Raw genomic sequence first — 27,195 nt, 5'->3', positions numbered from 1 at the left:
CATGTCCCCCCACACCACCACCACCACCACCACCACCACACACACACACAGCACCCCGGATGCGCGGCTGCGTGCAGTGCCGAGTGAGCAGTGTGTTTGAACAAGGGTTTTTTCTCTCTCTCTTTAGTATGGGCGTCAAGGTCAGGTTAGAGAATGTATGATATTATACTTCTCATGTAGAAATATATATATGTATCTTTTTTTTTTCTTTCTTAAATCCCATACCATGTTAATTGAAATAAGTACTAGTAGTGAGTTTTAATTTTAATTTTTTTTTTATTTCTTACGATTTGCCCAGGACTCTCAAAAAAAAAATGGTGACATTACACTTTCTCTCTCTCTTTCTTGTATCAAACACATACATACACACACACACTTTCTAGTTTATACCCGTACTACAAAATATGAAAGGCGCGGACAGCGGATAGCGGACAATGATGGGCGGGCGGGGCGGGCGGGCGTGTGCGCACGTCCATCCGCGCATCGCCGAAAAAGCTTGGTCACAGTCAGGTTTAGGAAAGAGGTAGAGACGATGGACCATTGAGAGACCTAAGCCACCTCGGCGCGATCGAGCGAGCGAGCGAGCGAGAGAGAGAGAGAGAGAGAGAGAGAGAGTCAGGGTTAAACAACGAATAAAACTCGTGACGTCGGTGTCTTGTTCTTAGTGTAATTTACTAGTTTACCCTTTAGCCTCATCTCTTGCCCTTTCTCCCATCTTTGCCTCCTCTTACGCTTCGGACAACCGTATGTTATCTGATTGTTGTTGTCTTCATACTACCATTTATCATACCACTACGAAACCTCTCTATCAAACCTCTCTCGCTCCATCTTCTCTAAGAAAGAGGGGACATAAAAAGAAAAACAAGGCATAGCATATTACTCAGCCTTATATCCGAAAATCAAACATATACCCCGGATTACTTACATATCTCACTCTCCGGCCCCCTCGCTCGTCCGCCGCTTCGATCCGTACTTTCTTTCCTTTTTCCTCATTGCCGCTTTCAACTGGGCTGAATCGACTGGGGCGAACGAGGGAAAAAAAAGCGTGAACAACAAAACTGACGTCGACAAAACTGGTCTTTGCGCGCCTTGTGGGTTCCCTTGCTCGGGTGGACGTAAGAGTGTGTCTGTGTGTCTCTGCTTTTCTTTTTTGCCCGATTATAAACTTTGTTGAACATACGCGACCGTTTTCTTCGCGCGGACTTGGGTTTCTCGATCTCTCTCTCTCTTGTCCTTGTTTTCTTTCCTCCCTCTCACGTCGTTTGTCGCACCGCATCGCATTGCAAAGCGTCGTCGTCTCGGCAAAGGAAAGCGTTGCGACGCTGGAGGCAAAAGCTGGACTTGAGAACTCAACAACACACTTCCATTTTGATAATGGCATCATCATCCAGCGAGCAGAGCCAAATGAGGTATGTTTGTTGTTTGCAATCCTCTGCCCTGGCGCAAATCTGACATGACATGTCCACAGGTTCTTAGCCATCGTCCTCCCGGTGCTCACCTTTTGCGCACATGGCCTCCTCGCCATGTCCTTTGCGCTGCCCGGCTCGGACCTCGACGGCGCATACTTTCCCATCACCTACAACCTGCTTGCTTGCGGCGCAAGCATTCTCGGCTTGGTTGGCGCACTACGGGTAAGTCAGCAGCTTGTTTTCCTTGCCCCGCGATTCGTGCGACGGACTCTCGGATCGTCCGGAACTACTGCGAGTCTTGGTTGTCATGACGCATGGGTGCTTACAATGCGATAACAACACAGGCACTACCAAGTCTGGTGTCAGCTTACACCCTGCTGCACACAATGACTCTGTCATTTCTCACAATCGCAATCGTCAATCTGGTGTTGCCCTGGGACTTCCGAACACTAAATCCGGTAACTCCGAGCTATACGGTCGACGAATCAGCCATATGCCGCGACATCGATGCCGGCTTTGGGTGGGACACCGAGTGGCTGGAACAGTGCACTAGCAGTCTTAGCACCGTCAAGTTTTGGTGTGCGGGCTTTAGTATGGTCTTGATTTTTGCGCAGTGGTGGGCTCTGATGAGTGTGCGGACGTGGGGGCAAGAGCAGCGAGCCCGGTCGCAGAGTACTCTAGGCGATGTGGAAAAGGCCGGCCTGGGGACTGACGAGAAGACAACAATTTATGACGAAAAGACTGGATTCTAAACGATATTAAATGAATTAAAGAGTACAAACGCAGATAGCGTGACATGATGTAGTTCGAGGGAGCTCTGTCGACATAAGTGACCTGGCTGATGTTACGCGAATCGGATTGGTAGATTGGTTTCTGAAATCACGTGAAAATCATCTAGAAAAGTCAACTTGTTTAAGGGGCTTCAACTTACACATGGTTAGTATAAAAGTGAAAAGCTTACCATCATCATCACCTAAATAAGTTTCCCAGACGCATAGCTGACCGGCGTCACCACCAGTCAGATCTGAAGCTTCTTTCCAGAAGAGGAACCTCTGACACTCCTTGCTGTTGTTCAGATAGCGAGTATAGGTCCGGACTGCCCAGAGCCCACAACTATCGCAGGTGCAGCCTGCACTTGGCCCAACCCATGATGTTTCCACAATGCATACACATCTCGTCCATGCAACTAGTCCATTCGTTCCTGCCACGGTGATCGGTGTGGATGACTCTGGCAAGTCTACTCACGTGCCAGGAGCAGACGTTGGATGGTAGTTGGACTACGTCATGGGGCGTAGTGATGAGCTTCATGGGAATACATGCTGGGCTGGTCGATGAGCTGAACATGGCGATCGGATAGCCGGTATTGCAGAGGCGACAGTGCTGTTGATCGGGCTTTGGTGGTGACGGGTTCAGGTAGCCGTGTATTGCACGTCGTGCACAGGGTGAAAGGACATTCTGCCAACGGCGTGGGTCTAGGCGGATCATACTGTTAAGCCGTGGTGCTGTGAGCTTGAGTGCCAGCAAAGCGTCCAGTGGCAGCAGATCGCAAATATCTAGAATGAGCTCCGTGGGCAGGTTATGGAAGGATGTGGCATCCGAAGACATGGTGATGCGCATATGCGGACGTGATGGAGGGTCTGAGCAGGTTTATTGTGTCTCTTTGACAAAGAAAAGGCATGGAAATCAGGAGGAGCATTTTGCTGAGCGAGATCAAAGAGGTCGTCCTCCGGGCCATTGCCTCTGTTCCATTCATGTGCGCCAGTGACGTCTGCGAGATTGTGAAAGGGAATCTGAAAGCAAACCGAGCTGTTGTGCCAAAGGCTGGCGTGGTAAGGCCTTGATTGTTCCATTGCTTTGCTTGATGTGGCCTTGATCCATTTGGCGCACGGGCGGTGAGGTTGCACGAGACAAGGCGTGACGGCTTGAGGGGGCTATGTATACGGGCGTTTGGTAAGAGAGGAAGGGAGTGTGACTGGTGTCATGGGTGACGGTTGAGACAAACGGGTTGTGGCAAGCGCGTGGGGCATGACGTTGGAGAGGGGCAGCGGCGACCCAAAAGCAAACATTTGGCCAAGACGACGATGATGTGGAAGGAGCGATGGCGGTGATGGGCGAGAGGGCAGTCACGACTGTGATAAAGTAGCAAAGGGAAGATAGACTTTGGAGAGGAGGAGAGGCGGGACAGGGGCAGAAGGAAGCATGCATGGTGAAGCACGGATTCCCGTGGCCCAAACGTGTGTTGCTAGATTCGAGAATACTTCTTAGTGGTGGTAGCGTAACGGCAGGGCAGGTAGGCGAGCTACAAAAGCTGGGGTAGGCGGCAGCGCATATCTAGCCGAACAAAGCAAAAATGCTTCGTATTGCGGCATTTGTGTGTAGTGGACATGGAGTGTTGTGTACTGTGGATGTGCCCAATACATATGAAGAGTAATAATCCGTGTGTGTACTATTCAAGCACACAGTGGAGCGCATCCACACAGCCAAATTGCCGGCACCATGTTCCGACAATGGTCGCTCATCGCATGCCCACGTCCTGTTCTCACATGCAGAAGTGGGCGTGCAGTGCATGGCGAAGCGCTCTAAGCGCGGACTGGAAGCCCTTTGCGGCAACAGGGCCGGCGGCAGCTGGGCAGCTGGGCAGCCGGGCAGCCATGTCGTGATGGGCCATGGCCATGGACCGATGGGTGGACGACGGGCGGGCGGCGGGCTCGATGGGTGGGAGTGCGGAGGAGTCAGCCACAAGTTGATATTTTCGCATTCGCCTGTCGTTGCCGGGTGCTTATTGGAGAGCCTGGCACGCTGCTCATCCCATGCCCCGCATCGTGCAGCCCAAGCCCGTTCGTTCGCAGTCGGCCACATAGATAGATGGCGATGGGGTCAGATGCATGGCCCGACACGGCACCCGCTCATCCTCGCCATGGCCCTCGTCGGGCTTCTGTCACACTCGGGGCACTCGGTGCTTGTCGACATTCCAGAGCGTCAGCAAAGCAGGCATGTGCTGGTGGGCGGGCGGGCAGCTCCGTCGTCTGATGATGGACCGAACAACGGTTCGCTAGGCGGGCTGCCAGCCTAAGCCAGTATGGATGGATGTAGTAGTAGTAGTAGTAGTGGTGGTGGTGGTGGTAGTAACCAAGTAGGTACTAAGCATGTACATGTACCTCCGGCCCATCCATCCATACACACACTGTACATACTCCACTACATATGTATGCATGTCCCGCAGCAGCCCGCCATGGACGTCATGCACTCATGCGTCCGCCCACGCCGTCGCTGGACGAGAGAGAGCCCCGACAGGCTGCATCGAGGCCGCCGCTGGGCCAAGTGCAAGTGCAAAGGCGGCATGGGATGGCATGCCTCGACGACGGCCTGCTAACTGACTGCAGGTGCTGAGGCCCGTGTCTCGAGGCCGAGATGAATAAAGTGGATAGCTCTTCGCTCGGCCTGCTTAGCGCGAGTAGTCGAGCGTCCCCAGCATCCCCTTTCGACATAATCCTCACCCAGGCCCGCGATATCTCCCGAGTCCCTCCTGACCCCTACTCACCCGCTCCCAGCTGTCCTTCACTCGCTGACTTCACCTTGCCCTCAGCTTAGTGGACAGCTGTCGCTCCTTTTGTCGCCTTCACCGTGAGTATGAGAGCCCACGACCCCTAGTCTCCCCACTAGGGCCTCCCCCTCAGTCTCCAAAACATGTGCCCTCTCCACCAAAATTTTCCGTTGCCCGCCTCGACTTGACTTCCCGCCCCCCCCCCTCGTGTCGCCCCAAACCCGACGACGCCAGTCCCGCCATCTTCTCCTCCCGAGTCGACGCCAATTGCTTCCTGTGCCTGTTTTTCTGCTACAAGCACACCTGCTCACCTGCTCCCTCACAGATCTCCTAGCCACTCCACCGGCTCGGCGCTGCTACTACTATCTCGAATCTTCCCTATCTGGCCACGATTATTCCCGCAACCACCATGTCCTACTACAACGACGCGTCGTGGAACGCACCGGCTCCTGGTCGACAGCCCTCGTGGGAGCAACCTCCCCCGCCCTCGCGATCAGGTACTACACCAATGCGCCCCGCCAGTCATAGTGCACCCATTCACCCAGATGTAGGCACTAGCTCCACCGTCAACAGCGAAGTCGCCAATGCCTACGCTTCTCAGTTCGAGGGTACGTTGCAAGTCCCATGTCTTGCGCCAGTGTCGTCTGTCAGTGCCATGTTTGGCGCCCAATGCAACAATCATGGCACTGACAAGGCCTTTGGTACACACTTGTAGTACGGTTACACTGACACCATCACAGAGGTCGACCGTGCCATTGAGAACCTCGCTAAAAGCGGCAAGCCCTTTGGTCCTGGCTTCCCTCCCACGCCCATGGGCGCTGCCCGCCGTGAGTCCATGCCCATGATGGGAGGCGGTCCTCGTCCATACCCAGACTATGGTACGCATTCCCACATACAAATGTACACACACACCACATCACGCACGCATACTAACACACCACACCACAGACCAGCAGCGCATGGGCGGTCCTCAGCGCCACCACTCAGTCAGCGAGTACGACGGTTCCCGCTCCCACTCGGCTTCCAATGTACAGGGCTTCTACCAGAACCAGCGCTATGCGCCCAGACCCAACGATGCGGACCAGATGGCACAGGCGAAGCGACGGATGGCGGCCCAGCGAGAGCGTGAGCTGCGCAACTATCACCAGGAGCAGCAATATCACAGAAGTAAGGACTCGGAATCTGGGCAACAATAGAAGCAGGACAGACAGTTGACTTAGGGTAATACAGACGTTTCGGGCTCAGGCTCCAAGTCGGACCGCTCCATGAGCCCCAATGCCATGAATGAAGACGAGCGCCGCGAACTCATCGCCCGCCAGCACCGTGCTTTGTATGGCGAGACCTCCACTCTGTACAACAACAACCCAACCTCGAGCCAGGACGTTCGCGTTCAGACTTCGAGTGCCGGACGCGGGCCGTCTCCCCTCGCTTTTGACCCTTTCGGTATGCAGGCCCAGAACGCTGCGGGCGAGGGCTCCGTTCAGATGCCGCCCCGGGACAAGGATGCGGCCAGTAGCGCCCAGGACGCCCGTGCCAACAGCACCTCGTCCCCCTCGACTACACAGGCCCCCGCATTCAATCTGTTCGACGCCCAGCAGGCCAACCGTACCTCCAACTCGTCGCCTGGCGGCTCACCACCCGTGCCAGGACAAAAGGCCAACGGTTCCGGCGTCGCCCCCATCGGCACCCGTCCCCAGAACCAGAACCTTCAGCAGCCTGCCGGTGCTGCCATGGGCAAGCGTACAAACTCGCCTCTGCCGTCGCCTCTGGGCTACAACTCGTACAATGCTAGCGAGCAAAACAACGCAGCTGCTACAACATCTGCTTCTATGAATCCCTCTTCGACTGTTACGGACAAGGGAGTTGGTATTTGGAACAATGGCCCCTGGAGCAACACGCCCACGCAGGGCGTGCAGGCATCGGTCTGGGGCTAGAAAATGGAGTTTTGTTTAGGGAGATACAATGCACATCCGGAGTTACTGCATTTCAGGTGTCTCAGGCATACCAAGTCGGTCTTTGAAGTACTAGCTTGGGCGGAGCAGGTCAATGGGAAGGTCGGCGAATATTTCGTGTGGGTTCGAGGTGCACCATGCGCATGCCTCTGCACTTGTTGGGGTCTTGCTGGAGATGATATACCTTTTCACGAGTGGGTACAGGTGTTTGTTGCCAGGGTTCACGGATTGGCATTGGTTCATGGGGGACTTGCGGGAGTTTTGTCAAAGGTTATCTTGCTGTTATCGGTTGCTAGCTTTTCGGATCGGGTCAAGAGCCTCTACACCAACGAGCGACAGCCACGACGCTGCCTCGATCATCTTGGGAGGCTATGAGGGCTGGTACATTTAACGGAACTGCGTAATGGGAAAAAAGTGGTTTGGGAAACGACTTGGTTTTTTTTTTCTGTGAGCTATAATACATTAGATTTGGCTCTGGAAGTTGCTATTTCCAAGATACAGCCACCGGTCCGGGCAAATGGCTGTAACGGGATATGAGGAAGCGAACACAACACGTGACCCTTGCTAGCGTAGTCGCAAGCGAGATCAGGGTTAGCGCGCCGCGGCAACCCCAGCTCCAGAATCGTGGCCTTTGGGTTCTGTTTGAGTGACTATCGCCTATAGCCTCCCACGACCTTTCCATCACCCACTTTCTGTCCATCTCGCACCGGTTGCCGTTCAAATCGCCCATCATGGTCAGTCACCCCCCTCGCGAGCGCACCCGAAGCCATTGGACAATGGAGAAGCAGCATGTTGCTTGCAATACAGGAGCATGCGACAGGCGTAGACGACAAGGTGTTGCAAGTGAGGGTTGAAAGGGCAATTGTGCTATTTTACCTTTCAGCAACCTACGCCTGCTTCTTCGCTCTCCTGGAAATGCAAGCATTGCCTTCTACAAGACGTTCACATGCCGACCAACCAGCCAAACCTCAGCATACCCCAACATGTTCACTAACTGGAATAACAGTCTGCCCCCCGCGCCACCTCACCGAACGCGGCCTCTTCAGGCTCAACAACCGCACGCCCTGCGTCGCCAAAGCCCCCAGGTGGTCCTGCGACCGTCATGCGAAGGAAGGCAGCCGCCGACCGTGCTGAGAAGACCGCCAACCTGCGACCGAGCAGCACAAGGGCTGCTGGTGCCGGCGGCAGCTCAAGCACCATGCTGAGTAAGTACCCACTTGACTGGCCGCTGGACGCGAAGAAACGACATTGGACAATACTTCAATTTCAACTTCACGTCTACAGTGGGAGATGCTGGACCAAGAGGAAACGTCACTCTTCAACTCTGCTAACGTACTTGTTCAGGGCTGTACACCGATGAGTCCCCCGGGCTGAAGGTCGACCCTGTTGTCGTCATGACACTGTCCGTTGTCTTCATCTTCAGCGTTGTCGCTCTCCACGGTATGCAATCTCACATTCATATGCCTTTGTAGAGTCCACGTCTGATCATCAGCAGTTATCGCCAAGGTTATGCGCCGATTCTCCGCATAAGCAAGCGTATTGAATTACTACTTCTCTTACCCTTTACAAATTTTCCGTTCCAGGTGGCCGCTGCCCAGTGGTAACCTTTGCAAGATTCCCCTCGATGTGCGGTTAGCCGTGTCCGATTCTCCATGACTGTGTTTGGACAAGAGGCGGAGCTATAGGGCGCATGAAACAACTGGAAAAGCACTATTTCTCATGATATCACTGCGACTACTAGGGGCGAGCACGATGGTGGGGAGCACGGGTAATCAGGAAACTGCTCGTTTCGCTTGGTGTATAATAGGTTTTCGCATAGGAATGAGGAGTTTTGTTTGCTATTTGTGTTTCCCCCTTTTGAGTGACTTGTATGAGTAACGGCAGCAGGCGACTTGCATCTCAAAATATGCCACTGATCGGATTTTGTCTATTTACGAAGGAAATATGTACATCGTCCGTTATTGGAGGTCTACTTTTGGTTATCTTAGGCATCATGAGATCGTCGTCTGTGCGTGACCTTGCTGGACCAAGTCCGGCTTGGTTCCTACAATGCCGCACGCAAAATAATACAAAGGGTATTGTCGCAGTCGTCCAACCAAGGCCTACACTATCCGGCTTGCCCTATCAACTTCAATCTTGAACTCCTTCTTTTTGCCAATGACCAAGTGCGGTCGTCGGGCGCCATTTGCTCCAGAGCTCGTGTACGTTTCTTCTTGGGGGAAACTTGGACTCCGTTCCCCAACCCATACTTCCGCCTCGTGGCCGCGGTAAATATGGGTGGGGCGAAAGTGCTCATCGGCCGTCAACATGATGGGCGCATTGGGCAGGGGACTTTCTGATTGCCGGAGCTCTCCTCCAGACGACGAGCGGCGATGGTCAGGCACAGTTCGCTTGCTGCCACTGCGTGAGGGCATGTCGTTCATCAAGTACGACTCTGAGATGTTGTCTTGGTTTTTCCGCGGCATGGTACGGCGAGGCGGCAGAACAGAGCTTGCGCTCGAGCCTGTCGTTACGTGCTGGCTCGCCGAGCGATGCGAACTGCTGTGGTTATAGTGCTTGTAGCTCTCGACGTACTCGCTGTCGAAGGGCTTGAGGAACGGACCCAGGCCCGTGATGGTGCAACTCATGATGGCGTAGCCCATTTGCCACTGCGTGGCCACGAGGTAGTCGAACGTGTATGACCCGGCTATGCGGTCACGCAGAAGGTACAGCCGGACAGCTGCGATTGCGATGACGGGGAGACGCGCGCTGAATGCGAATACGACCAGGGCTTTTGCGCAGCGTCGCATGTGCAGGAAGTGGACTAATAGGACTGCCAGGGCGAAGATGAAGAATTCGGATACCATGTCGAGAATGCCGATTGAGAGCCATTTGGGCCACTTGTACCAACACAGTCAGTCATTCTGTTTTTGAGTGAAGGAGATGGAGGAAATACATACCCGGTTGTTGCAGTTGGTGTGGTTTAGAATTGTCTGTGTTGGGTTACACGGCACCGAGACCAGGACGATAGATATTATGGTCCATATGCAAGATAAAGCCACGGTCGCCCATACTGCGATGCGATGCGAGCCTCCGGGCGATATCCGTAGGTGGAGGAAGAGAATGGATAGTTTGGAGGCCAGGATCACAAAGACGTACAGGAGCTGACTTGCAAAACCTTCCTATTCAGACTGTTAGACGTTGCTTTGTGGAGCCCCAGTGCAGCACATCCTGGTGCGGATCCAGCACGATTCTGGAAATTTGGGGGGCCCAACTTACTTTGCCCAGTTGCTCGCGTTGCGGTAACGGTATTTTGTCCTGAGATGCGCCCAAGCCCAGAGTAACGAGGTGCAAGATAATGCCCGTCTGCACGGTGTCAAGCACCGTTGCTGCCGCAAACCACCAGTCTAAAAAAAAGCGAATTTTCAGTACGTGCGACGTATGAAGAATTTGGAGGCAACAGGACGAAGTACTCACCATCTGATCTCCACTCTTTTAATCTCCATCGCAGCCAAACGCGGATCAATGAGCAGCACCAGACAAAAGCCAACACGGAAGCGCCCGTCACGACAATCAGGCCGCGCTTGTCATTGGCGGTGATGACATAGGGCGGAGGAACAACATCTCCCGCCATGAAGAGCAGAGGCAGAGGAGATGAGGCGACAGCGAAGGTGAAAAGAGGCCATAGGATAGCCGTTATGGGGACGTGACGCGACAGCAAAGGGATGCCTGGGAACTCTATAACTGCCCTTTTGCTGACAGCCGAGAGATCTCACAAAACCCCTCCAGGGCAACGATGGCAGTGCTCACCACACACCACACTAGCCTAGCGACATATCCCGTGGGTCAACGCCCCCCGCCCACCCCTGGCTCCCTCGTTGTCCTTCCGCCTTGCGAAGTGAGGCCCGGTCCCTCGTCGCTTATTACACCATTGGATCCAATTGTCATCCCGTGGCCTCGCCGGCTCTGCAAGCACGAAGCGAGCCAAATGCCAAATACGCCACAAGCCGTCTCCTAACGTAAAGCAGGCTTCTGAGCGGGCGGCCGAGCGGTACAGTGGTGACGAATTGCACATGATCGGAAACCTACCACGCCCGTGGATCTGGCCCGCCGCTGATGGTGCGGTTGAGCAAAGAAAACGCCATACATATTCAGCCGCGGTTAAGGGAATGGCAGGTGGATACGAGAGGGAACATTCAAAGAAGCAAAGAAACCGGAGGATCGACGTCAACGTATCGCGGTTCTGCTAGCCCACTGCAGATCGCCTTTTTCGTCCAAAGAAAATTTCCCAAATGTCACTTTTGTGCCGTGTCTTGGTTCGGCCGATTTCTCTTCAAACTCCCTGTAATCTGCCATGGAGACCGTCTTTTTTTCCGCCTCGTACTCACTTACACTTACTCGATCCCACCCCGGTAAACATGACCGCCGCCACCTTTTTGCTTATCAAATTTCTATTTGCCTCTCCTGCATATTTGTAGCACTAAGCATCGCAACCCCCCCGGATGAGGAAGCGGCCCGCGTGGTAGCAAGGTTTGCCAATAAAACGGACCGACTTGCCCTCGAACCATTCATCACCCTGCGCGCATCTGACAGCTCCGTCGCGGGGTTCCTGTTGGCTGGCCGGGCGCTCTTCTCCTTTGCGCCAATGCTCAACGTGCGGCCGGTCCTCCCTTGTCGGCACATATGCATACCAAGATGGCTCTTACGGCATTGGATTCGAGGGCATTTCAGCCTAGCGGGCCCCACGCCCAGTGCTGTAGGAGCGGCAGAGAGACAAGCCACCGTTTTGACGAAGCGAAGGGCCTAGGTCTCAGCAACCAGCCAGCCCGTTTGTCAAACTAATGCGCTATCCAATTTGCCAGAACGTTTAGATCTCTTTTTTTTCCTTTTACCTCTACCTACTAACAACGTTTCGCGTGAATTTTCTATTTTCCCGAGTCCCAGTCTCTCGGATTTTCCTCCTCGGAATTCCTTTTTTTCACTGGCCTTTGTTTGTTTGTTTTTGGCCAAATTTTTCCTCATATTTACATTACCTTGTTTAAAAGGCCTCGTTTTGGTCCCTTGGCGCTGCCGCTGGGAAACCCCGTGTGCCAAAACCGCTAGTCATGGCTGCTTACCAGAGCCAACCGCTCGGTGGCATGAACAAGCAGAATGCGCTCGAGTCGCGAGCCCATCGCCCTGGCTTTGCGGATGATGGCGAGAGCGAGGATTATCATGATTCCCTGAGGGGATACACGAGGGCGGACCAGGCAGACATGTTGCGCATGGGCAAGGTGCAGGAGTTGAAGAGGAATTATCGGCCGCTGTCTGCACTGGCTTTTACGGTCATCTTGCAGGGTACATGGGAGGTTCTCCTGACGTGAGTGACTATATGTGAGCGCTTTTAAGGACACGAGTTTGACAGCAGCAGTGCCACCTCTCAAGGTTTGATTGATGGAGGCCCAGCTGGCCTGATCTGGAGCTTCGTATGGACCTGGTTCGGCTTCAGCACCGTCATGTTGTCGCTGGCCGAGATGGCATCCATGGCGCCGACAGCTGGTGGACAGTACCATTGGGTTTCGGAATTCTCGCCTCCAAGCGTGCAAAAGCCATTTAGCTACTTCATCGGATGGATGTCGACTCTATCATGGCAAGCTGGTACCGCGTCCGGACCGTTTCTCGTGGGAACACTGATTCAGTCCTCGGCCATTGTCATGTATCCAGATTACTCTCCTACCAACTGGCAAGGAACGCTCATGGTCATCGCCGTCACCCTCTTGGTCTGGGTACTGAACATTTGGGGCTCAAAGTTCATGCCCATCTTCCAGAACATTATGTTGGTCATCCACGTGTTTGGTTTCCTGGCCATTATCATTGTCTTCTGGGTCTTGTCGCCACGAGCAACGGCCGAAGTGACATTTACACACTTTACTAACGGTGGCGGCTGGAGTTCCACTGGCCTGGCACTCATGGTAGGCCAACTATCAGCCATCTACGCTTGTATCTGTACGTTTCGCTCCAAGGTTATACCTTTTGTGACAACACTAACGTTAAGCTACAGGCTCCGACTCTGCAGCCCACATGGCCGAAGAAATCAAGGACGCAGGTAAAACCGTTCCCCGCGCCATGATCGGCGCCTACATCATGAACGGCGCCCTCGGTGTCGTCTTCCTCATCAGCTACATGTTCATGATCACCGACGTCCAAGCTGCCCTCGACGACGCAACCGGCTACCCACACATGTGGGTTTTCGCCCAAGCCGTCTCCACCGGCGGCGTCATCGCCCTCAACGCCATCCCCACCGTCCTCATCTTCGCCGGAACCCTAACCTACAACCTCTCCACATCCCGCCAGACCTGGGCTTTCGCTCGAGACCGCGGTCTCCCCTTTAGCAGCTGGATCGGCCATGTAGACCCCAAGCTCCAGGTCCCTGCAAATGCGGTGACGGTTACGTGTGCTCTTACGATTATTCTGAGTTTTATTAACATCGGCTCGGATGTTGCCTTCAATGCTAGTGAGTCAGCCCCTTTCTTCTTTTCCTATCGAATAGCCGTGCTAACAAGGATACCCCAGTCATCTCCCTCAACGTCGTCGCCCTGATGATAACCTACATGTTCTCCATCGGCGCCGTTCTCTACCGCCGCATCATGCACCCAGAACTTCTGCCCACATGCCGCTGGTCCCTCGGCAAATGGGGTGTCCCCGTCAACATCGGCGGCTTCCTGTATTCCACTCACGCCTTCTTCTGGTGCTTCTGGCCTGAAGCTACGCCTGTGGAGGCCGAATCGTTTAACTGGGCTGTTGTCATGTTTGCAGCTGTTGCGTTGTTTAGTGGAGTCGATTATGCGGTTCGCGCAAGGAAACAGTACAAGGGGCCTGTTGTCTTGGTGGAAGGGTTTAAGGGAGAGTGACTCTTGGGTGGATGGGGGAGCAAGGAGGAGGGAGATGATGAAGACGATGAAGATAAAGAGTAAATAGGTTGCGTGGTAATTCCAGAGGTATATATTTTCGTATAATTGTGGTTTCTGTAAGAGGAAACGCGAACTAGTCAGTTCCAAAAAAGCTTTGTTTTTATCTGTTGAAGTTGTGATAAGATATGGATGGTGCCTGTGTCTATGTGGTTACGTGACGTATCTACATTCACATAGGAAGGCTTTGTACTGGGCCAACGACATGAAATCTCGGGGTGGCCCGAGAAACAGGCGGTTAATTCGGTACCAAAAGATCAATGTCTAACGGCATCTAGCTAATCGTGGACATCGTTGAAGAGCATAGCCCACATTGGATACCTTGGCAGAAGGTGATGCCTGGTATAGTCTCATCCGCAAAGTGGGGCATCTGATAAAAATTTGCATCGGCAGACTCTCGGATCTGATAAGATGCCACTCCGGTCACCAATCACGTCTTCTACTCTCAAGTCCATAGTGGTAGTGGATCGTCCGTGGAGACTACAAGCCACCGGCGCGCTGTACACTGCTCGTCTTTCCCGATGTCGGTGTAGCGTCTCACATGTTGCGTTGGTAGCAATAAGTAGCAGACAGTCCGCCTTGTCATCCCTAATCTAATCAGATCATCTCCCACCCCTCTGCTCACAGCCTCGTTTTTGCTTACCCCCACGACGCTTCCGTTATCAGATCAAAGACCCCTTCACAATGAGGCTCACAGAAACCCTGAGCAGCGTTAGCTCATCGGGCCCTCATCGGGTTCTCGTTGTGGGCTGCGCTTACGGCGGCATCTCAGCCGTCCTCAACCTTCTCCAATACTCACAGGGCCGCGCACGGCAAAGCGTGTACCCAGGCCCGGACTTCAAGGGCGTACGGAGTAGACGAGGAGTCGAGATTACAGTTATCGATGAGCGTGATGGATATTGTGCGTTTTGCCCCCCCCTCTTCTAGCCGAGGCTTGACTTGTGTGCAATTGGACCCCGCTATCAAATCCAATCCCCCCACCATCACCCTCCTTACCACTCCTAAAGAGCATAACTAATGCTTGAGTCTCTTCACAGTCCACTCTGTTGGCTCACCGCTTGCCCACGTGACGCCGAAATATACGGCGTATATGTGGAAGAGGTTCAGCCATTTGAATGAGTTGAAGCAGCCGAACCTACATTTCAAGCATGGAAGCGTTAAGAATGTCAACCCTGAAGCCAAGGTTGTCGCATGGTGCGATCGTAATGGTCAGGTGCAACTGCAGGCATATGACTACCTTGTCATGGCTACAGGGCTGAAGAGGCCGTTCCCCGCTGTGCCAAAGTCTGGGACCTTTGAGGAGTATCAAAGAGATGGAAGGGCGTTTATTGAGAAGATTACCGGTGGTGATCCGTCAAAGTATGAGGGAAGAAGGGTAGTCGTCATTGGCGCTGGCGCTGTCGGAATCGAGTTCGCTGCTGAGATCAAGACCAACTACCCGCAAATTGCCGTCACATTGGTACATTCACGGAGTGAAGTTCTCTCATCAGAGCCCCTGCCTGCAGAAGTCAAGGAGCGCGCAAGAATTCTTCTCGAGGAAGAGGGTGTTGCTCTGCGTCTCGGTAGCCGGGCTACCATCACTGAGATGCCAAACGGCCAGTACACCGTCACACTGGCAAACAACGAAACAATCACCGCAGACTTTGTCATTGACTCGACAAAGAAGGGCACACCTACCACCGACGTCTTACCTGCGGAATGTCTAAATGCCGACAAGGAAGTCATGGTGCACCAATCGTTAATGTTCAAAGACACAATCGCAAACGCATCCTCGCACTTTGGCGTCGGTGACGTGATTGCGTGGACCGGCATCAAGCGCGCAGGCAGCGCAACAGTCATGGGCCAAGCCGCCGCTCAAAACATTTACTCCGCCATCCTCAACTCCGAACTGGACCCCTCATCCGAGCGATACGGGACGGCGGAGCTGCCCGCTTGGGACGCAGTCATTGGTCTGGCTGTCGGCAAGCAGTGTCTGACGTACGACCCAACAAACGGCATCAAGTACGGTGTCGAGGTTATGAAGGGTTACTTTGGCGATGATTTGGGATGGGCGGCTAATTTGAAGTATCTGGGCCTTACGGATGTGGTGGAGAGGGTGGATAGCCCCGTTGAAGCGACGAAGATGGCGGAGGTGGGGATTAAGCCTGTGAGTGCGCAGGCGTAGGTATGCACTGATGGGATGAGATGTGATGATATACGGGATTTTACCTTTCTAGCGCAGGAAGATGTTTACATGTAGTGAGAGAGCTGTCCAAGATGGCTCTGATTGTTATGATGAGAGAAGACAATGACAACAACAACAATGACAATAATAACACACTGAGAGTGAAGAGACAGACTCGTTGGGGCGCCTACTCAAGGCCAATGGGGTGCTGAGAGAGGTCCCTGCATCCGCGTGGTGAGAGTGCATTGTTGGGAACATACGAGGCTTGGACGGCTGATGCGAATCTATCGCGAGAGACACGAGACGACACGCAACGTGACTTACAAACAGAATGCGCTAAGGCGATACGAGTGGAGCCCGCTAAACCATATGCCGATGCCGTTGCTGCACGTTGACTGACGTGCATGATCCATCTTACCAACACCGCCTTTTATCCCATCGCAACCAGACGCGAGCGAAGACAAACAACCCCGGAGATCCAGGAATTCAGAAAATGTGGAGAGTCCGGATTATCCTCAAAAACCGGGGGAGTGAATGCCGCGCCGTTATTCGTCCCGTTTGCCAATTTCCCGTCAAAGCCGGTGTTCCGTCCAGGAAAGGGGGGCCGTGGTGGCTCATCCATTCACTCGCCCCCCTTTAAACTCTTGTAATTCCATCGCTTTTCGCCTTTTGTTACCCTCGTCGCATTGTCGTCCTCGTGGGCTACTTTTTCCCCTAAGAGATGCGGGGAAAGTAAGAGAAAAAAACGTTCGCATGCGTTGGAGTCGTGTGAACGTGTCATGCGGCGTCCCACGCGACAAGCCATGCATCCCACTACTTGCAACATTTTGCGTGTTGGAACCGCAACTCCCGCATTGCGAGCAGGCGTTCTAGAAGCGGTTGCTGGGATGTTCCACTTATTTTGAAAACGGATTGCTGCTCACATGGTGGCCGATGCGTCTCCGTGGCTTGTCCTAGTAACTCGACTAGGCTGCCAGAATGATATGTATCCTGTCCCGAGGTCTCCATTTATGTCTCCATCACTTGCGCACTGTCTTCGCCTCCCCCCATTACGCACTGTTTTGATCTCCCACGGTCTTTGTTGTAAGGCTGACACTGGGCACTATCAATCGCATACTCGACACTGCTTCGACTTAGTGAACGCACACTTTGACCGAGTCAGGACACCCTGGCTGCGCATACACCATGTTTCCCAGTGTAAAGGACCGAGCACGACAATTGTTTGGGGAGGCCGCCGTTCCCGATACTCCACCTCCACCTCCAGTCGCAACTGGTAGGAGAGGCGCGCCGATAAGGGCGACAGCAGCAGCAACAGCCAAGTCGACCCCAGAACCAAAAGCACAACCAAAAACACCCGCGAGACCCTCGAGAGCCGACCCCAAGTCGAAGAAGAGTGCGCCGCCACCGCCGGTCGAAGAGACACCAAAACCTATAGGGTCATGGCCGAGCCCGTTTGAACAATTCAAGGCGAGAGCGGCGCCACCACCAGCGAAAGTGACGCCGCCAACGCCATCAAAAACTACGTCCAAGTCAGCGAAATCTGCTTCCGTAGTATCGAAGTCAGTCAAGTCTTCCAAGGAAAAGACCGAAAAGTCTTCAAAACCAAGCGATAAGAAATCGCGCTCAAAAAGCCCTCCAACCGCCAAAGTCGCACCCACCCCCAAAAAGGCTCCCGAACCCAAAATCGTCGCAAAGAAGAAAGTCGAATCAAAACCCGCCCCCGAACCCAAAAAACCTGCCACTCGCCCCAGTCTCTTCTCCCGTGCCACCACATCCTCGACCTCGCGCCCAAAAATCCAACGCTCCTCCTCCTCTTCCTCCCTCGACTCAAGCTCCGAAGAAGAAAGCAGTTCCTCCGACGAAGACTCGGAAGACGAAGACGACCTCCGCGCAGCCTGCATGCGCGAAGTCTCCAAAATCGGCGCTCTCAAGGGTAAAAACCTCGCTATCCAGCTCCGCCAGCGCTCCGAGGGCGGCTGGTACGCTGCTCTCAAAGATGTCGGCGCCGACAAGTACCTCAAGATGTGGATGAATCGCGATAAGACGTTTGAGACGCAGGAGGAGGCGCTTGAGGCGTATCTTGTGTTTGTGAAGAAGATGGGGGCTGATGTTAAGCTTTTTGGGCCGTTGAGTCCTAAAATTGGGGGCAGGGGGAGGGGCTTCTTTTCTTAGGTTCTGAGATTGGACCTGATGAAGTTGGGGGTTTGGTGGAGGAGGAGCATGTGTAACACCACCACCCCCCCTTTTTTTTCTATTCTTCTCTTTCTTTACCTTTGTTTCTTGGATCCCCTCCGATAGATCTCTCTCTCTCTCTCTCTATCTCTCTTTTTCTTTCACGAGGCGCGCTTTTTCTGGGACTGGATTTGTCGTGCGAGTACTCCGCTTGCTCGTAGTCCCTTCTTTCTCTTTTTTTTATCATTGTAATATGTACGGTATAAGATTATGTACGATTAGGAGATTTGCATGTTTTTTTCTTCTTCTTCAAGCCGTTTGGGGCTTACTGGCGCTGGGGGGGGGGGAATCTGGAATGAGGAACTTTTAATGATCTTGCGCTGGCTGGCTGGATATATACCCCACTCTGGATTGTTTTATGCGCAAGGTTGTTATCAAGGCGTTGGGGTTTAGGACTCGACCGATGAAGTTATGCTGGATACTTGGGCTTAATGGTAATAACTTCTTTTCTTCTTCTCTAACCTGTTTGTCTATCGAGATCAGAGACATTTGGATTTTTTCGGATCTTCCGGATTTAGCTATTTAGTGAGGGTTACTGCGTTGAAATATGCGCTTTAGTTACAAATGGCATGCTACTTTTTCTGAAGATCAAACGTATCCAAACGAATCATTTGGTGGAGTGGCGGGGCTGGCCCTGCATCATCTATCCTAGCGACATGGCACGTCATGTTTCCGTATACGACGCCTCATCTTTTATGAAAATAATACGTATCATCTCAAAAATAGCAAAGGGCTGTTCTCGAAGCGCGTTTTTCGCGAGTTGTCTGTTATACGTAGCAAATTGCATCGCATGTGTCGCGATACTACATCATTAATTTCTAGACACCAACATACACTAGAGCTAAATATGCAAACTTCACAACGCACTGGTGCGCAAGATACAGCACTTGATAGAAATAAATCAATACCTTAGTTCTACCTGACGCATATTGTATATTGAGTTGATGCGACGCCTAGTTACTGTAGTCGGAAGTGTCACCTACGCCAATTCAAATCATTATGACGACATGACATGCAACATCTTGGTGAACCATATGTTGAACAAAACCCCATAGTTTGAGGAATTCTTCGCAATCCAAGTAAACAAAACTCCTTGACGTATTCAATATATTGAACTGCATACACCATGGACACAATCAAGAAAGCAATCGGCAGCGCCTTCGACCCTAACACCGACATTCCATACCTGAGCGGAAAGGTAAGCTCTCATCCCCCAAAAGAATACCCAGGTCCTAATTGAAGACTAGGTTTATGTCGTAACAGGCGGCTCCGCTGGCATCGGCTATGGCATCGTTGCCCATCTCCTCCAACACAACCCTGCCAAAATCTATCTCCTCTCGAATAAAGAAGACCACGCCGACGAGGCCCAAGAGGCGCTCAAGGAATGGGGCGATGTCAGCAAGGTTGAGTGGCGCAAGTGCAACCTTGAAGACTTGAAGCAGGTGGACGAGGTGGCTAAGTCGCTGGCAAAAGAGCTGGACAGGCTTGATGCATTGGTTTGCAATGCTGGTCTCGGTGTTGGTGTGTACAACGAAACGCGCGATGGCCTGGACAGCCACATGCAGGTCAACGTCTTCTCACAAGCCCATCTCACACTCGCGCTCTTGCCCATTTTACAAAAGACGTCAGATTCGCGCATCGTGCACCAGTCGTCCGACCTCCACCGAGGTGCAGACTCGAGCATGAAGTTTGAATCAATTGATGAGATCAACCAGGATATCGGTGCCACGAAGCTCTACAACCGAACAAAACTGGCCCAGATTCTCTTTCTTCGCGAACTCTATTCCCACATCAAGGCGGGCAACTTTGGAGAGGTTGCGAACAGTTTGGGTCTGCCGTGGATCAATGCAACACACCCCGGTGGTGTCTTGACGGATCAACAGAATCAAGCCATTGAAGCGTATGGCACGCTTGGTAAGGTCGGCGTGAATGCTGTGCGACCATTCATGAAGGACCCAGTGGCCGAAGGCTGTCGGCCTGCCCTGTTTGCAGCAGCATCGCCAGACATTGTCAAAGATCAAATCCAGGTGAGTCATACAAACTTAGATGGAGTACCGTGCTAATAGTTCTAGAACTCATACATTGTTCCCGATAAGAAGGTACAGGCGCCATCTAACCAGGCCCTGGACGAGAAGCTGCAGGCAAACGTGTGGAAGTTGACAAAGGAGGTGTTGGAGTCAAAGCTTGGAAGTTTGCCGTATCAAATGAAGGTTTAAGGTGTCCATACAGGATAGTTCTGGAGTAAAAGTATCGGACCGACCCTACGATAGAATACCACACCAAATAATGTAGTATAATTTCAGATTGCATCTTGAAGCATGAGTGGCCTTAACGGTTTGTTGAGTCACAGTAGACTTCGTTGCTAAACCCTACGCGTCAGCGATCTACATTTTGCTCTGATAGGCACGCAAAGCGTGTACAGCGTCTGTCTTAAGTTATTACGTGTTGGTGCATTTCCCGTGTTGTAGTCGCGCATGTAGTCCGCATTTGTGCAAAGGGCGTGTTATCTCGGTCTTTTACCCCACTGCCAACGTCATGTCTCCAAGTGGGGTTACTCAGATGCTTCCAAACAACGACACCAACAATAAGATGCGCGAAGTATAAATATCGCTGAACCGCATTGCTGATAATCATCAACACGACTCATCATATTTTTCCAAGTCATACTCAACTATTCTAGTATACCGATTCGACTACTATTTCGTCCCTTTACAAGTCATCCAGCGCGACTATTCAACATGGCCAAACTCACAGACTTCAAGCTCCTTTCATTCGACGTCTATGGCACGCTCATAGACTGGGAGAGTGGAGCTTTGATCGGACTTGAGCCCCATTTGAAGAGATCCGGCAAAGAAGACATTGACCGTAAGCAACTCTTGAAAACCATGCACGAGATCGAGGCTCGCGTCGAGAGGGAACAAGGCCACCTCAAGTACTCCGAGGTACTTGCTAAAGTCCTCCCTGAGCTGTGCTCGACAGTCGGGCTGCAGAAGCCCAGCGAAGAAGAATGCACAAAGTTTGGCGCGAGCATTGGCGATTGGCCCGGATTCCCCGACATACCTTCTGCACTGGAGCGGCTCTCCAAGTTCTACAAGTTAGTCGTCCTATCCAACGTCGACCACGACTCGTTCAAGAGGGGCAATGCAAATGGTCTCAAGGGCTACAAATTCGACGCCGTATACACAGCCCAGGACATTGGATCTTACAAGCCTGATCCCCGGAACTTTGAATACATGCTTGCACATGTCAAGGAGGAGTTTGGCGTGGAGAAGCACGAGGTGCTGCAGACGGCGCAGTCGCAGTATCATGATCACCACCCCGCCAAGGATATGGGGATCAAGAGTTCGTGGATCTATCGACCTGGGGCTGTCATGGGGAACCGCGATGATCCGGTGTATACGTGGAAGTTTGACACGCTTGCGGATATGGCGGATGCGGTGGAGAAGGAATTTGCAGCGCTGGGACGATGAGTGTAAAAAAAAAATGAGTAAATACACACGTAGTTTGGGTATGAGTTATTTTTTTTCACCGTTTCGAAGAAGAAAGAAACTAGAATGCATTTACATTGAGTCTAGTCTGGCAAAGTATGTGAAGCTTTGCGTTCGTCCAAAGTTTATTTTGTCGGCGTCAAAACAATGGCCGCTCAGAGTAAGCCAAATTTTTGGTGGCTGGATTACTATACGCTAGTGTTGCGGGGTGCAGGCGGTCTAATACGATAGTCTTGTCCTCGCTACCTGCATGCATATCGGTCACGCGCATATGTATATTCTACCGACGGAGATTGAACCCCTGATGCAGATTTCTAGTTCCCTTCGGGCTGGACGATGCATCGGTAGGAGAGAGAAAATAAAGACAAGTCCGGCTGAAGACAAGCATGGATGGCGCATCCGTGCCAATTCTTGCGCTGCCGTGGGCCCATCCACAGTCCGCTGTGCCCTCGGTCTCTACTATAGCGAGATTTATGGGACCAATTGATTTTTCTTTCTTTCTTTCAGGAACAAGTTGTCTAGAACGAAAGACGGCACTGGTTCCCGGCAAGACTGAGCTTGATCTTGATATGTACTTGACTCGGACATGATCCTAACGGGGCTTGGCAACGTCATACTGGCCGGCCCTATGCCTTTTCTCCACACTCAACACCAGATTTGCCCATCGCGCACCACCCACCGCCTCAACTAGCGCCAACAAACGCCATTCTGGCCGCAGATTATCCGCAGTAGCAGTTACTTTGAATCTGGAGCCCCGCAGTCTCTGCGCGACCTGCTCCCTGGCACCCTGCAGCACACATCGGCAACCATGACGGACCGACTCCCTGGACCGTCTGCTGCGGTACCACCAGCAACGATACCGGAGCAAGAAAGCACTATAAAAGGTAGTCATTTCCCCCCGCGATGGTTCAAGAGGAGGCTCGCCATCATCATGATTTTCTCAAGTAGTACCGTGTTTCTCTTTTGGTACTTTGGTGCCTTCACCTATGCGAGGCCAACTTATCCTCCGGCCCTGCCACAGCCGGGAACGCCACAACGACCGAGTCCTCCAAACAAAGAGACACCAGACCAGTCTCTACTCATCAGCCTGCCCGGATATGGCAGCTTCCAAGGCACCAAGCTGTTGATGGATCTGAAGAAGACGGAGACTTTCAGCAGACCGGTAGATGCTTGGTTGAATGTCGAGTACTCTACGCAGCCGGTTGGACCAGGCCGGTTCAAGCCAGTTACCTGGCCTGCGCCTTTTGATGGCACAAAAGATGCGACAGCGAATGGACCGGCTTGCTTCCAGAACATGTACAGCTCGCTGGGACAGTCTGAGGCTTGCCTCACCATCAATGTCTACCGACCATCTGGCGTCTCCATGGAAAAGAAGCTGCCATCTTTGGTCTACCTGCACGGTGGATCATTTGTTTCTGGCTCCCACCGCAGCTTCGATGGTGCCACGTTTGTTGAGAGAAGCACGGAGCCTCTCATGGTCGTCACAGTGCAGTATCGCCTTGGCGCACTAGGCACTCTCCCTGCAAAGTTCATGGAAGAAGAGGGTCTTTTGAACCTGGGGATCCGAGATCAAAAGATGGCGCTGGAGTTTTTGCAAAAATACATTGGTCACTTTGGAGGCGACAAGGACCAGATCACGCTTGGTGGACAGAGTGCTGGCGGCCACGCTGTTGGCATTCATCTCTTCCACAACTATGCTGAGGATGCTGGCAAGCCATTGTTCAGCAAGGCTGCCATTTCATCTGGTTCGCCGACTGCTCGTGCATTCCCAGGTATCGACTATCCGCTCTACCAACGCCAAGTTGCAGACTTTATGGATTATCTCAACTGTCCTGAATCACCTACCTCGGAAGCGCTTGCGTGCCTGGAGGCATCTGAAGTGGATGATATCCAGTTCATTTCCTCGTCAATCTACAATGCCCACAACTACAACATCACATGGCCCTGGCAGCCTGTTTCTCCAGGACCAATCTTTGAGAAGCGTGGCTCGACATCTGGCGAGGAAGGAACTTTCTTCAAGGTCCCTCTCCTCATCTCTTCTACTACCGACGAAGGCAAAGCTTTCGCACCACAGGACCTACGCACTGATGCCGAGTACCTCACCTTCTGGGAAACTCTGACCCCAGGCCTGAACGCCGAGGATCTTGCTGATCTGGAGCAATTGTACCCCAACACAAAGATTGCACCCGGCACACTGGGATACGTTTCCGACCAATTCGAGCGTCTCTCCGCTGCTTACGGAGACTACTCGTACATCTGCCCCGTCCAAGACACCGCGGTTGTCCTCTCCTCCGCCTCCGCACCCGTCTACAAGGCGCGCTGGAACACACCCAACTTCTCGCCAACATACAGAGGCATACCCCATGCCAGCGACTCTCTCTACTTCAACGGCCAGCTCAACACACAATACCCGGAGATATCCGTGCTCTACAGCGCATACTGGGCGAGTTTCGTCGTCAGTGGCGATCCAAACACGCATCGTGTTGCCGACTCTGCGGTCTGGGAGAAGTACGAGGGTGCTGGAAGTAAGCAGTTGGTAGTTAGCCCTCCAGACCAAGGTGGCGCGTATATGGAGGATGAGGGAGTGGCAATTAGGTTGGAGCAGTGTAAATGGTGGAGGGACCCGGAGCGGGCGAAGAGGCTTAATAAGTAAGCTTGTCGTAGTGTAATGATAATTATCTGAATGAAAAACATTTTCGATCATCTTGATATGTGCTCTTAGATACTAGTCCAATCCGTGTAAATGTATGGAGTTACGAGGTGAAATTGGTTCTGATATTAGTTTTATGTAATACAACCTACCTGTGTAATCTCACCTAGAACACCACGCTGATAAATCGAACCATGAGTTCGTTATTTTTAGGACGCACCGAGAACTACATATGCATGTACGTTATGTCATCCTCTACTGCCGGGGTTTGCGTCATCGGGAGGTTACGCCTGCTGCTGCTGACTGTGCTCGTAACCATGTTTTGCTTGTAGTCCACATCCAACGTTAAATTGTGGAACGGACGTGTAAGGTAAGCGGGTGATGGTGGAAAGACGGCGAGTTGGATCGGCGTGTGTCGGGCATCAAGTGATACCGTGTGAGGCGGGAGATATGGAGTTTTCTAGAGTATGAGATTGGTTCAGGATGTTCGGGCTGCTAGAGGCTCATACGAATACTCGGTCATTGCTTTTGTGGCGGGTTGAGAGACACACCGCCATAGCTTCAAGTACGCCATCTTCTCTCGCTACCCACAATCATCCATCCATAGATCACCAGAGACGTGCCTCGGCTCAAGCACATTGTTCAAAGCCGGACCGAGATTGTTGAAGAAAAGGCAGGTGGGCGTGATAGTATGTAGTGGAAGCGAGGCTAAGGTGAACGGTGTCGTCGCATAGCTTCTTGAGGCCTTCAGTCAAGGGCTCCAAGGTTGCATACACGATGGTATATCTTCTCAGTAGTCGACGGGGGTTTGACCTGAACAAGGTCGACGGAGCGAGGAAAACTAGTGCATGGCGATCAAAGATGCACAGGCGGCCGTGCGAGGTTGCGCAATGGAAGGATGTGCAAGTAGGCGGGCGGGAGGCTGCAGAAGCTTGAGAAGATAATGCATTTTACGGTTTGGAAGAAGGAGATATTCCGGCACCTAGACACTGCATATCTCTCCATCCCGATCACGTGTTCCTCGTGTTCCTGACGGGACAGCGGGCGGAGTAGCCCAAAGAGGCAGGACGAAACCGAGGACTATACCCAAAACGGTAATATATACTGGCCCGGGCGGGTTTCACCCGAAGCCTCATTACATCCTTACCATTGGCCCAATTTTGTTCCGAAGGCTCTCAGCGGGGCCTAATCCTCCCCCGTGCCTATGACAACCCACATGGGCTGTCCAACCCTCCACCCAAGCCACCATTCACAGACGCCGCTAGCCTGGCCAAACGTGAAACGCCATTTATTTTCCCTCCCTTCCCCTCCAAACTAGATTGTCCTTAGCATGCATATCTCAATGGCCATGTTTGGTGTTTCCACCACTCACGGAACAGCCCGTTGCACAACACCCTCTCATTCCGCATTGTGACCCAGGGGCCCGCTTTTCTAGATTCCGTCAAAAGTCCTTGAATACAGACTAAAAATATATTACTATATATCTTATGCTTGGAATGCTGCTGGTTGTAGTTTGTTGCTCGTCCACCGCCCTCTCTCTCTCTCTTCACATCCCCATTCTTTTTTTCTCCCTCTTCTTGGTCCGACGCCTGGCTGTTCAAGATGCGTTACTCTCTTGTTGCTTCGCTGCTTTCTGCAGTCACTGCAGTCTACGGCTATGCCAACCCTATGGAATGCACGGGAATCTGCAACAACGCCCATGATCCCGCTCTGATTCGCCGTAAAGATGGTACCTATTTCCGTTTCTCGACTGGCGGCAAGATCGCCATCCATACCGCGCCCAAGATCACTGGTCCCTGGACCTACAAGGGTGCTGCCATTCCCGCGGGTTCGAAGATTAACCTGCCTGGCAAGGACGACCTATGGGTATGCTTGATTCCGAAACACCGTCATCTCTCTCTCCCCACCCAGCTAACCCACCACCTTACAGGCCCCCGACGTGACCCTGGTCGGCGACACATACTACCTCTACTACAGCGTGTCCTCGTTCGGCAGCCAAAACTCAGCCATCGGCGTAGCAACCAGCAAAGACCTCAACACATGGACCGACCTCGGCGCCACGGGCATCCAGTCCAGCAGCGGCAAAAACTACAACGCCATCGACGGCGCCCTCTACTGGGACGGCTCCAAATTCGTCATGTCCTTCGGTTCCTTCTGGCAGGACCTCTTCAGCATCGGCATGACCAACCCGCCCCTCAAAACCAGCTCCTCGGCCGTCACAAACATTGCCTTCAAGCCCGAGGGTACCCACGCCCAGGAAGCCCCCTTTATCGCTCTCAACGGCAAATACCACTACCTCTTCTTCTCCGTCGGCAAGTGCTGCGGCTTCGATACGAACAGGCCCCCCCGCGGCGAGGAGTACAAGATCCAGGTCTGCAGGTCCACCAGCGCTACGGGCGGCTTTGTCGATAAGAACGGTGTCGACTGCACTCGCGGTGGTGGTACCACTGTGCTCGAGTCTCACGGCTGGGTCTACGGTCCCGGTGGTCAGGGTGTGTACTATGACCCCCAGATGGGTCCTGTACTTTACTACCACTACGTTGATACCCGTATTGGATACCAGGATGGCCAGAAGAAATTTGGTATCAACAAGATTGACTTTTCGAGTGGTTGGCCTGTGGTGTAGATGCTTGGCCTGCTGCGCTGAGTATTTACATATACTTGCTGACATCTTCTTCTTGCTTCGGCACTTCTTGTTTATATTTTATCTTGTATATAGAAACAGATCACGTCACATGTCATGAGTGTTGCCACATATGTGGAATACCACTGTTTACAGCTCATCCACTCTGTCTTTGCAACTTCTAAAGTCGAATCTCACTGAAAAATC

At 52.6% G+C, this 27,195-nt stretch overlaps 14 protein-coding genes across 14 annotated transcripts; 10 read left to right on the top strand and 4 right to left on the bottom strand.

Moving 5' to 3' along the window:
• Nucleotides 1-1,374: 1,374 nt before the first annotated feature.
• On the top strand, nucleotides 1,375-2,161 carry COCVIDRAFT_19918 (hypothetical protein; the record flags this gene model as incomplete). The annotated part of the gene is made up of 3 exons (XM_014696429.1): nucleotides 1,375-1,409; nucleotides 1,469-1,631; nucleotides 1,754-2,161. The coding sequence occupies 3 exons, from the start codon at nucleotides 1,375-1,377 to the stop codon at nucleotides 2,159-2,161; spliced, it is 606 nt and encodes a 201-aa protein (XP_014551915.1).
• A 138-nt stretch (nucleotides 2,162-2,299) lies between these two features.
• On the bottom strand, nucleotides 2,300-3,014 carry COCVIDRAFT_41852 (hypothetical protein; the record flags this gene model as incomplete). Its single annotated transcript, XM_014696450.1, has 2 exons — nucleotides 2,300-2,335; nucleotides 2,655-3,014. The coding sequence occupies 2 exons, from the start codon at nucleotides 3,012-3,014 to the stop codon at nucleotides 2,300-2,302; spliced, it is 396 nt and encodes a 131-aa protein (XP_014551936.1).
• Nucleotides 3,015-3,158: 144 nt separating this feature from the next.
• Nucleotides 3,159-3,614, bottom strand: COCVIDRAFT_19917 (hypothetical protein; the record flags this gene model as incomplete). The annotated part of the gene is made up of 1 exon (XM_014696428.1): nucleotides 3,159-3,614. The coding sequence occupies one exon, from the start codon at nucleotides 3,612-3,614 to the stop codon at nucleotides 3,159-3,161; it is 456 nt and encodes a 151-aa protein (XP_014551914.1).
• A 56-nt stretch (nucleotides 3,615-3,670) lies between these two features.
• Nucleotides 3,671-3,829, bottom strand: COCVIDRAFT_111650 (hypothetical protein; the record flags this gene model as incomplete). Its single annotated transcript, XM_014696449.1, has 1 exon — nucleotides 3,671-3,829. One exon carries the CDS (start codon nucleotides 3,827-3,829, stop codon nucleotides 3,671-3,673), a length of 159 nt encoding a protein of 52 aa, XP_014551935.1.
• Nucleotides 3,830-3,975: 146 nt separating this feature from the next.
• COCVIDRAFT_19916 (hypothetical protein) lies at nucleotides 3,976-4,782 on the top strand (the record flags this gene model as incomplete). Its single annotated transcript, XM_014696427.1, has 2 exons — nucleotides 3,976-4,410; nucleotides 4,633-4,782. The coding sequence occupies 2 exons, from the start codon at nucleotides 3,976-3,978 to the stop codon at nucleotides 4,780-4,782; spliced, it is 585 nt and encodes a 194-aa protein (XP_014551913.1).
• Nucleotides 4,783-5,362: 580 nt separating this feature from the next.
• COCVIDRAFT_111623 (hypothetical protein) lies at nucleotides 5,363-8,435 on the top strand (the record flags this gene model as incomplete). Its single annotated transcript, XM_014696448.1, has 7 exons — nucleotides 5,363-5,561; nucleotides 5,694-5,831; nucleotides 5,902-6,120; nucleotides 6,184-6,815; nucleotides 7,912-8,110; nucleotides 8,250-8,345; nucleotides 8,398-8,435. The coding sequence occupies 7 exons, from the start codon at nucleotides 5,363-5,365 to the stop codon at nucleotides 8,433-8,435; spliced, it is 1,521 nt and encodes a 506-aa protein (XP_014551934.1).
• Nucleotides 8,436-9,007: 572 nt separating this feature from the next.
• COCVIDRAFT_19913 (hypothetical protein) lies at nucleotides 9,008-10,518 on the bottom strand (the record flags this gene model as incomplete). Its single annotated transcript, XM_014696426.1, has 4 exons — nucleotides 9,008-9,784; nucleotides 9,845-10,066; nucleotides 10,164-10,291; nucleotides 10,362-10,518. The coding sequence occupies 4 exons, from the start codon at nucleotides 10,516-10,518 to the stop codon at nucleotides 9,008-9,010; spliced, it is 1,284 nt and encodes a 427-aa protein (XP_014551912.1).
• A 1,471-nt stretch (nucleotides 10,519-11,989) lies between these two features.
• Nucleotides 11,990-13,774, top strand: COCVIDRAFT_111617 (hypothetical protein; the record flags this gene model as incomplete). Its single annotated transcript, XM_014696447.1, has 4 exons — nucleotides 11,990-12,243; nucleotides 12,295-12,869; nucleotides 12,925-13,377; nucleotides 13,437-13,774. The coding sequence occupies 4 exons, from the start codon at nucleotides 11,990-11,992 to the stop codon at nucleotides 13,772-13,774; spliced, it is 1,620 nt and encodes a 539-aa protein (XP_014551933.1).
• A 741-nt stretch (nucleotides 13,775-14,515) lies between these two features.
• On the top strand, nucleotides 14,516-15,995 carry COCVIDRAFT_111610 (hypothetical protein; the record flags this gene model as incomplete). Its single annotated transcript, XM_014696446.1, has 2 exons — nucleotides 14,516-14,732; nucleotides 14,869-15,995. 2 exons carry the CDS (start codon nucleotides 14,516-14,518, stop codon nucleotides 15,993-15,995), a joined length of 1,344 nt encoding a protein of 447 aa, XP_014551932.1.
• A 1,185-nt stretch (nucleotides 15,996-17,180) lies between these two features.
• On the top strand, nucleotides 17,181-18,167 carry COCVIDRAFT_19910 (hypothetical protein; the record flags this gene model as incomplete). The annotated part of the gene is made up of 1 exon (XM_014696425.1): nucleotides 17,181-18,167. The coding sequence occupies one exon, from the start codon at nucleotides 17,181-17,183 to the stop codon at nucleotides 18,165-18,167; it is 987 nt and encodes a 328-aa protein (XP_014551911.1).
• A 1,186-nt stretch (nucleotides 18,168-19,353) lies between these two features.
• COCVIDRAFT_111664 (hypothetical protein) lies at nucleotides 19,354-20,443 on the top strand (the record flags this gene model as incomplete). The annotated part of the gene is made up of 3 exons (XM_014696445.1): nucleotides 19,354-19,425; nucleotides 19,475-20,254; nucleotides 20,300-20,443. 3 exons carry the CDS (start codon nucleotides 19,354-19,356, stop codon nucleotides 20,441-20,443), a joined length of 996 nt encoding a protein of 331 aa, XP_014551931.1.
• A 522-nt stretch (nucleotides 20,444-20,965) lies between these two features.
• On the top strand, nucleotides 20,966-21,697 carry COCVIDRAFT_19908 (hypothetical protein; the record flags this gene model as incomplete). The annotated part of the gene is made up of 1 exon (XM_014696424.1): nucleotides 20,966-21,697. The coding sequence occupies one exon, from the start codon at nucleotides 20,966-20,968 to the stop codon at nucleotides 21,695-21,697; it is 732 nt and encodes a 243-aa protein (XP_014551910.1).
• A 949-nt stretch (nucleotides 21,698-22,646) lies between these two features.
• Nucleotides 22,647-24,368, top strand: COCVIDRAFT_19907 (hypothetical protein; the record flags this gene model as incomplete). The annotated part of the gene is made up of 1 exon (XM_014696423.1): nucleotides 22,647-24,368. The coding sequence occupies one exon, from the start codon at nucleotides 22,647-22,649 to the stop codon at nucleotides 24,366-24,368; it is 1,722 nt and encodes a 573-aa protein (XP_014551909.1).
• Nucleotides 24,369-25,967: 1,599 nt separating this feature from the next.
• Nucleotides 25,968-26,991, top strand: COCVIDRAFT_30620 (glycoside hydrolase family 43 protein; the record flags this gene model as incomplete). The annotated part of the gene is made up of 2 exons (XM_014696444.1): nucleotides 25,968-26,231; nucleotides 26,296-26,991. 2 exons carry the CDS (start codon nucleotides 25,968-25,970, stop codon nucleotides 26,989-26,991), a joined length of 960 nt encoding a protein of 319 aa, XP_014551930.1.
• Nucleotides 26,992-27,195: the final 204 nt, after the last annotated feature.

The sequence above is a fragment of the Bipolaris victoriae genome, assembly GCF_000527765.1.
Source record: "Bipolaris victoriae FI3 unplaced genomic scaffold scaffold_123, whole genome shotgun sequence".
In the NCBI taxonomy this organism is placed as follows: domain Eukaryota; kingdom Fungi; phylum Ascomycota; class Dothideomycetes; order Pleosporales; family Pleosporaceae; genus Bipolaris; species Bipolaris victoriae.
This window is presented reverse-complemented; position numbering and strand designations above follow the sequence as displayed.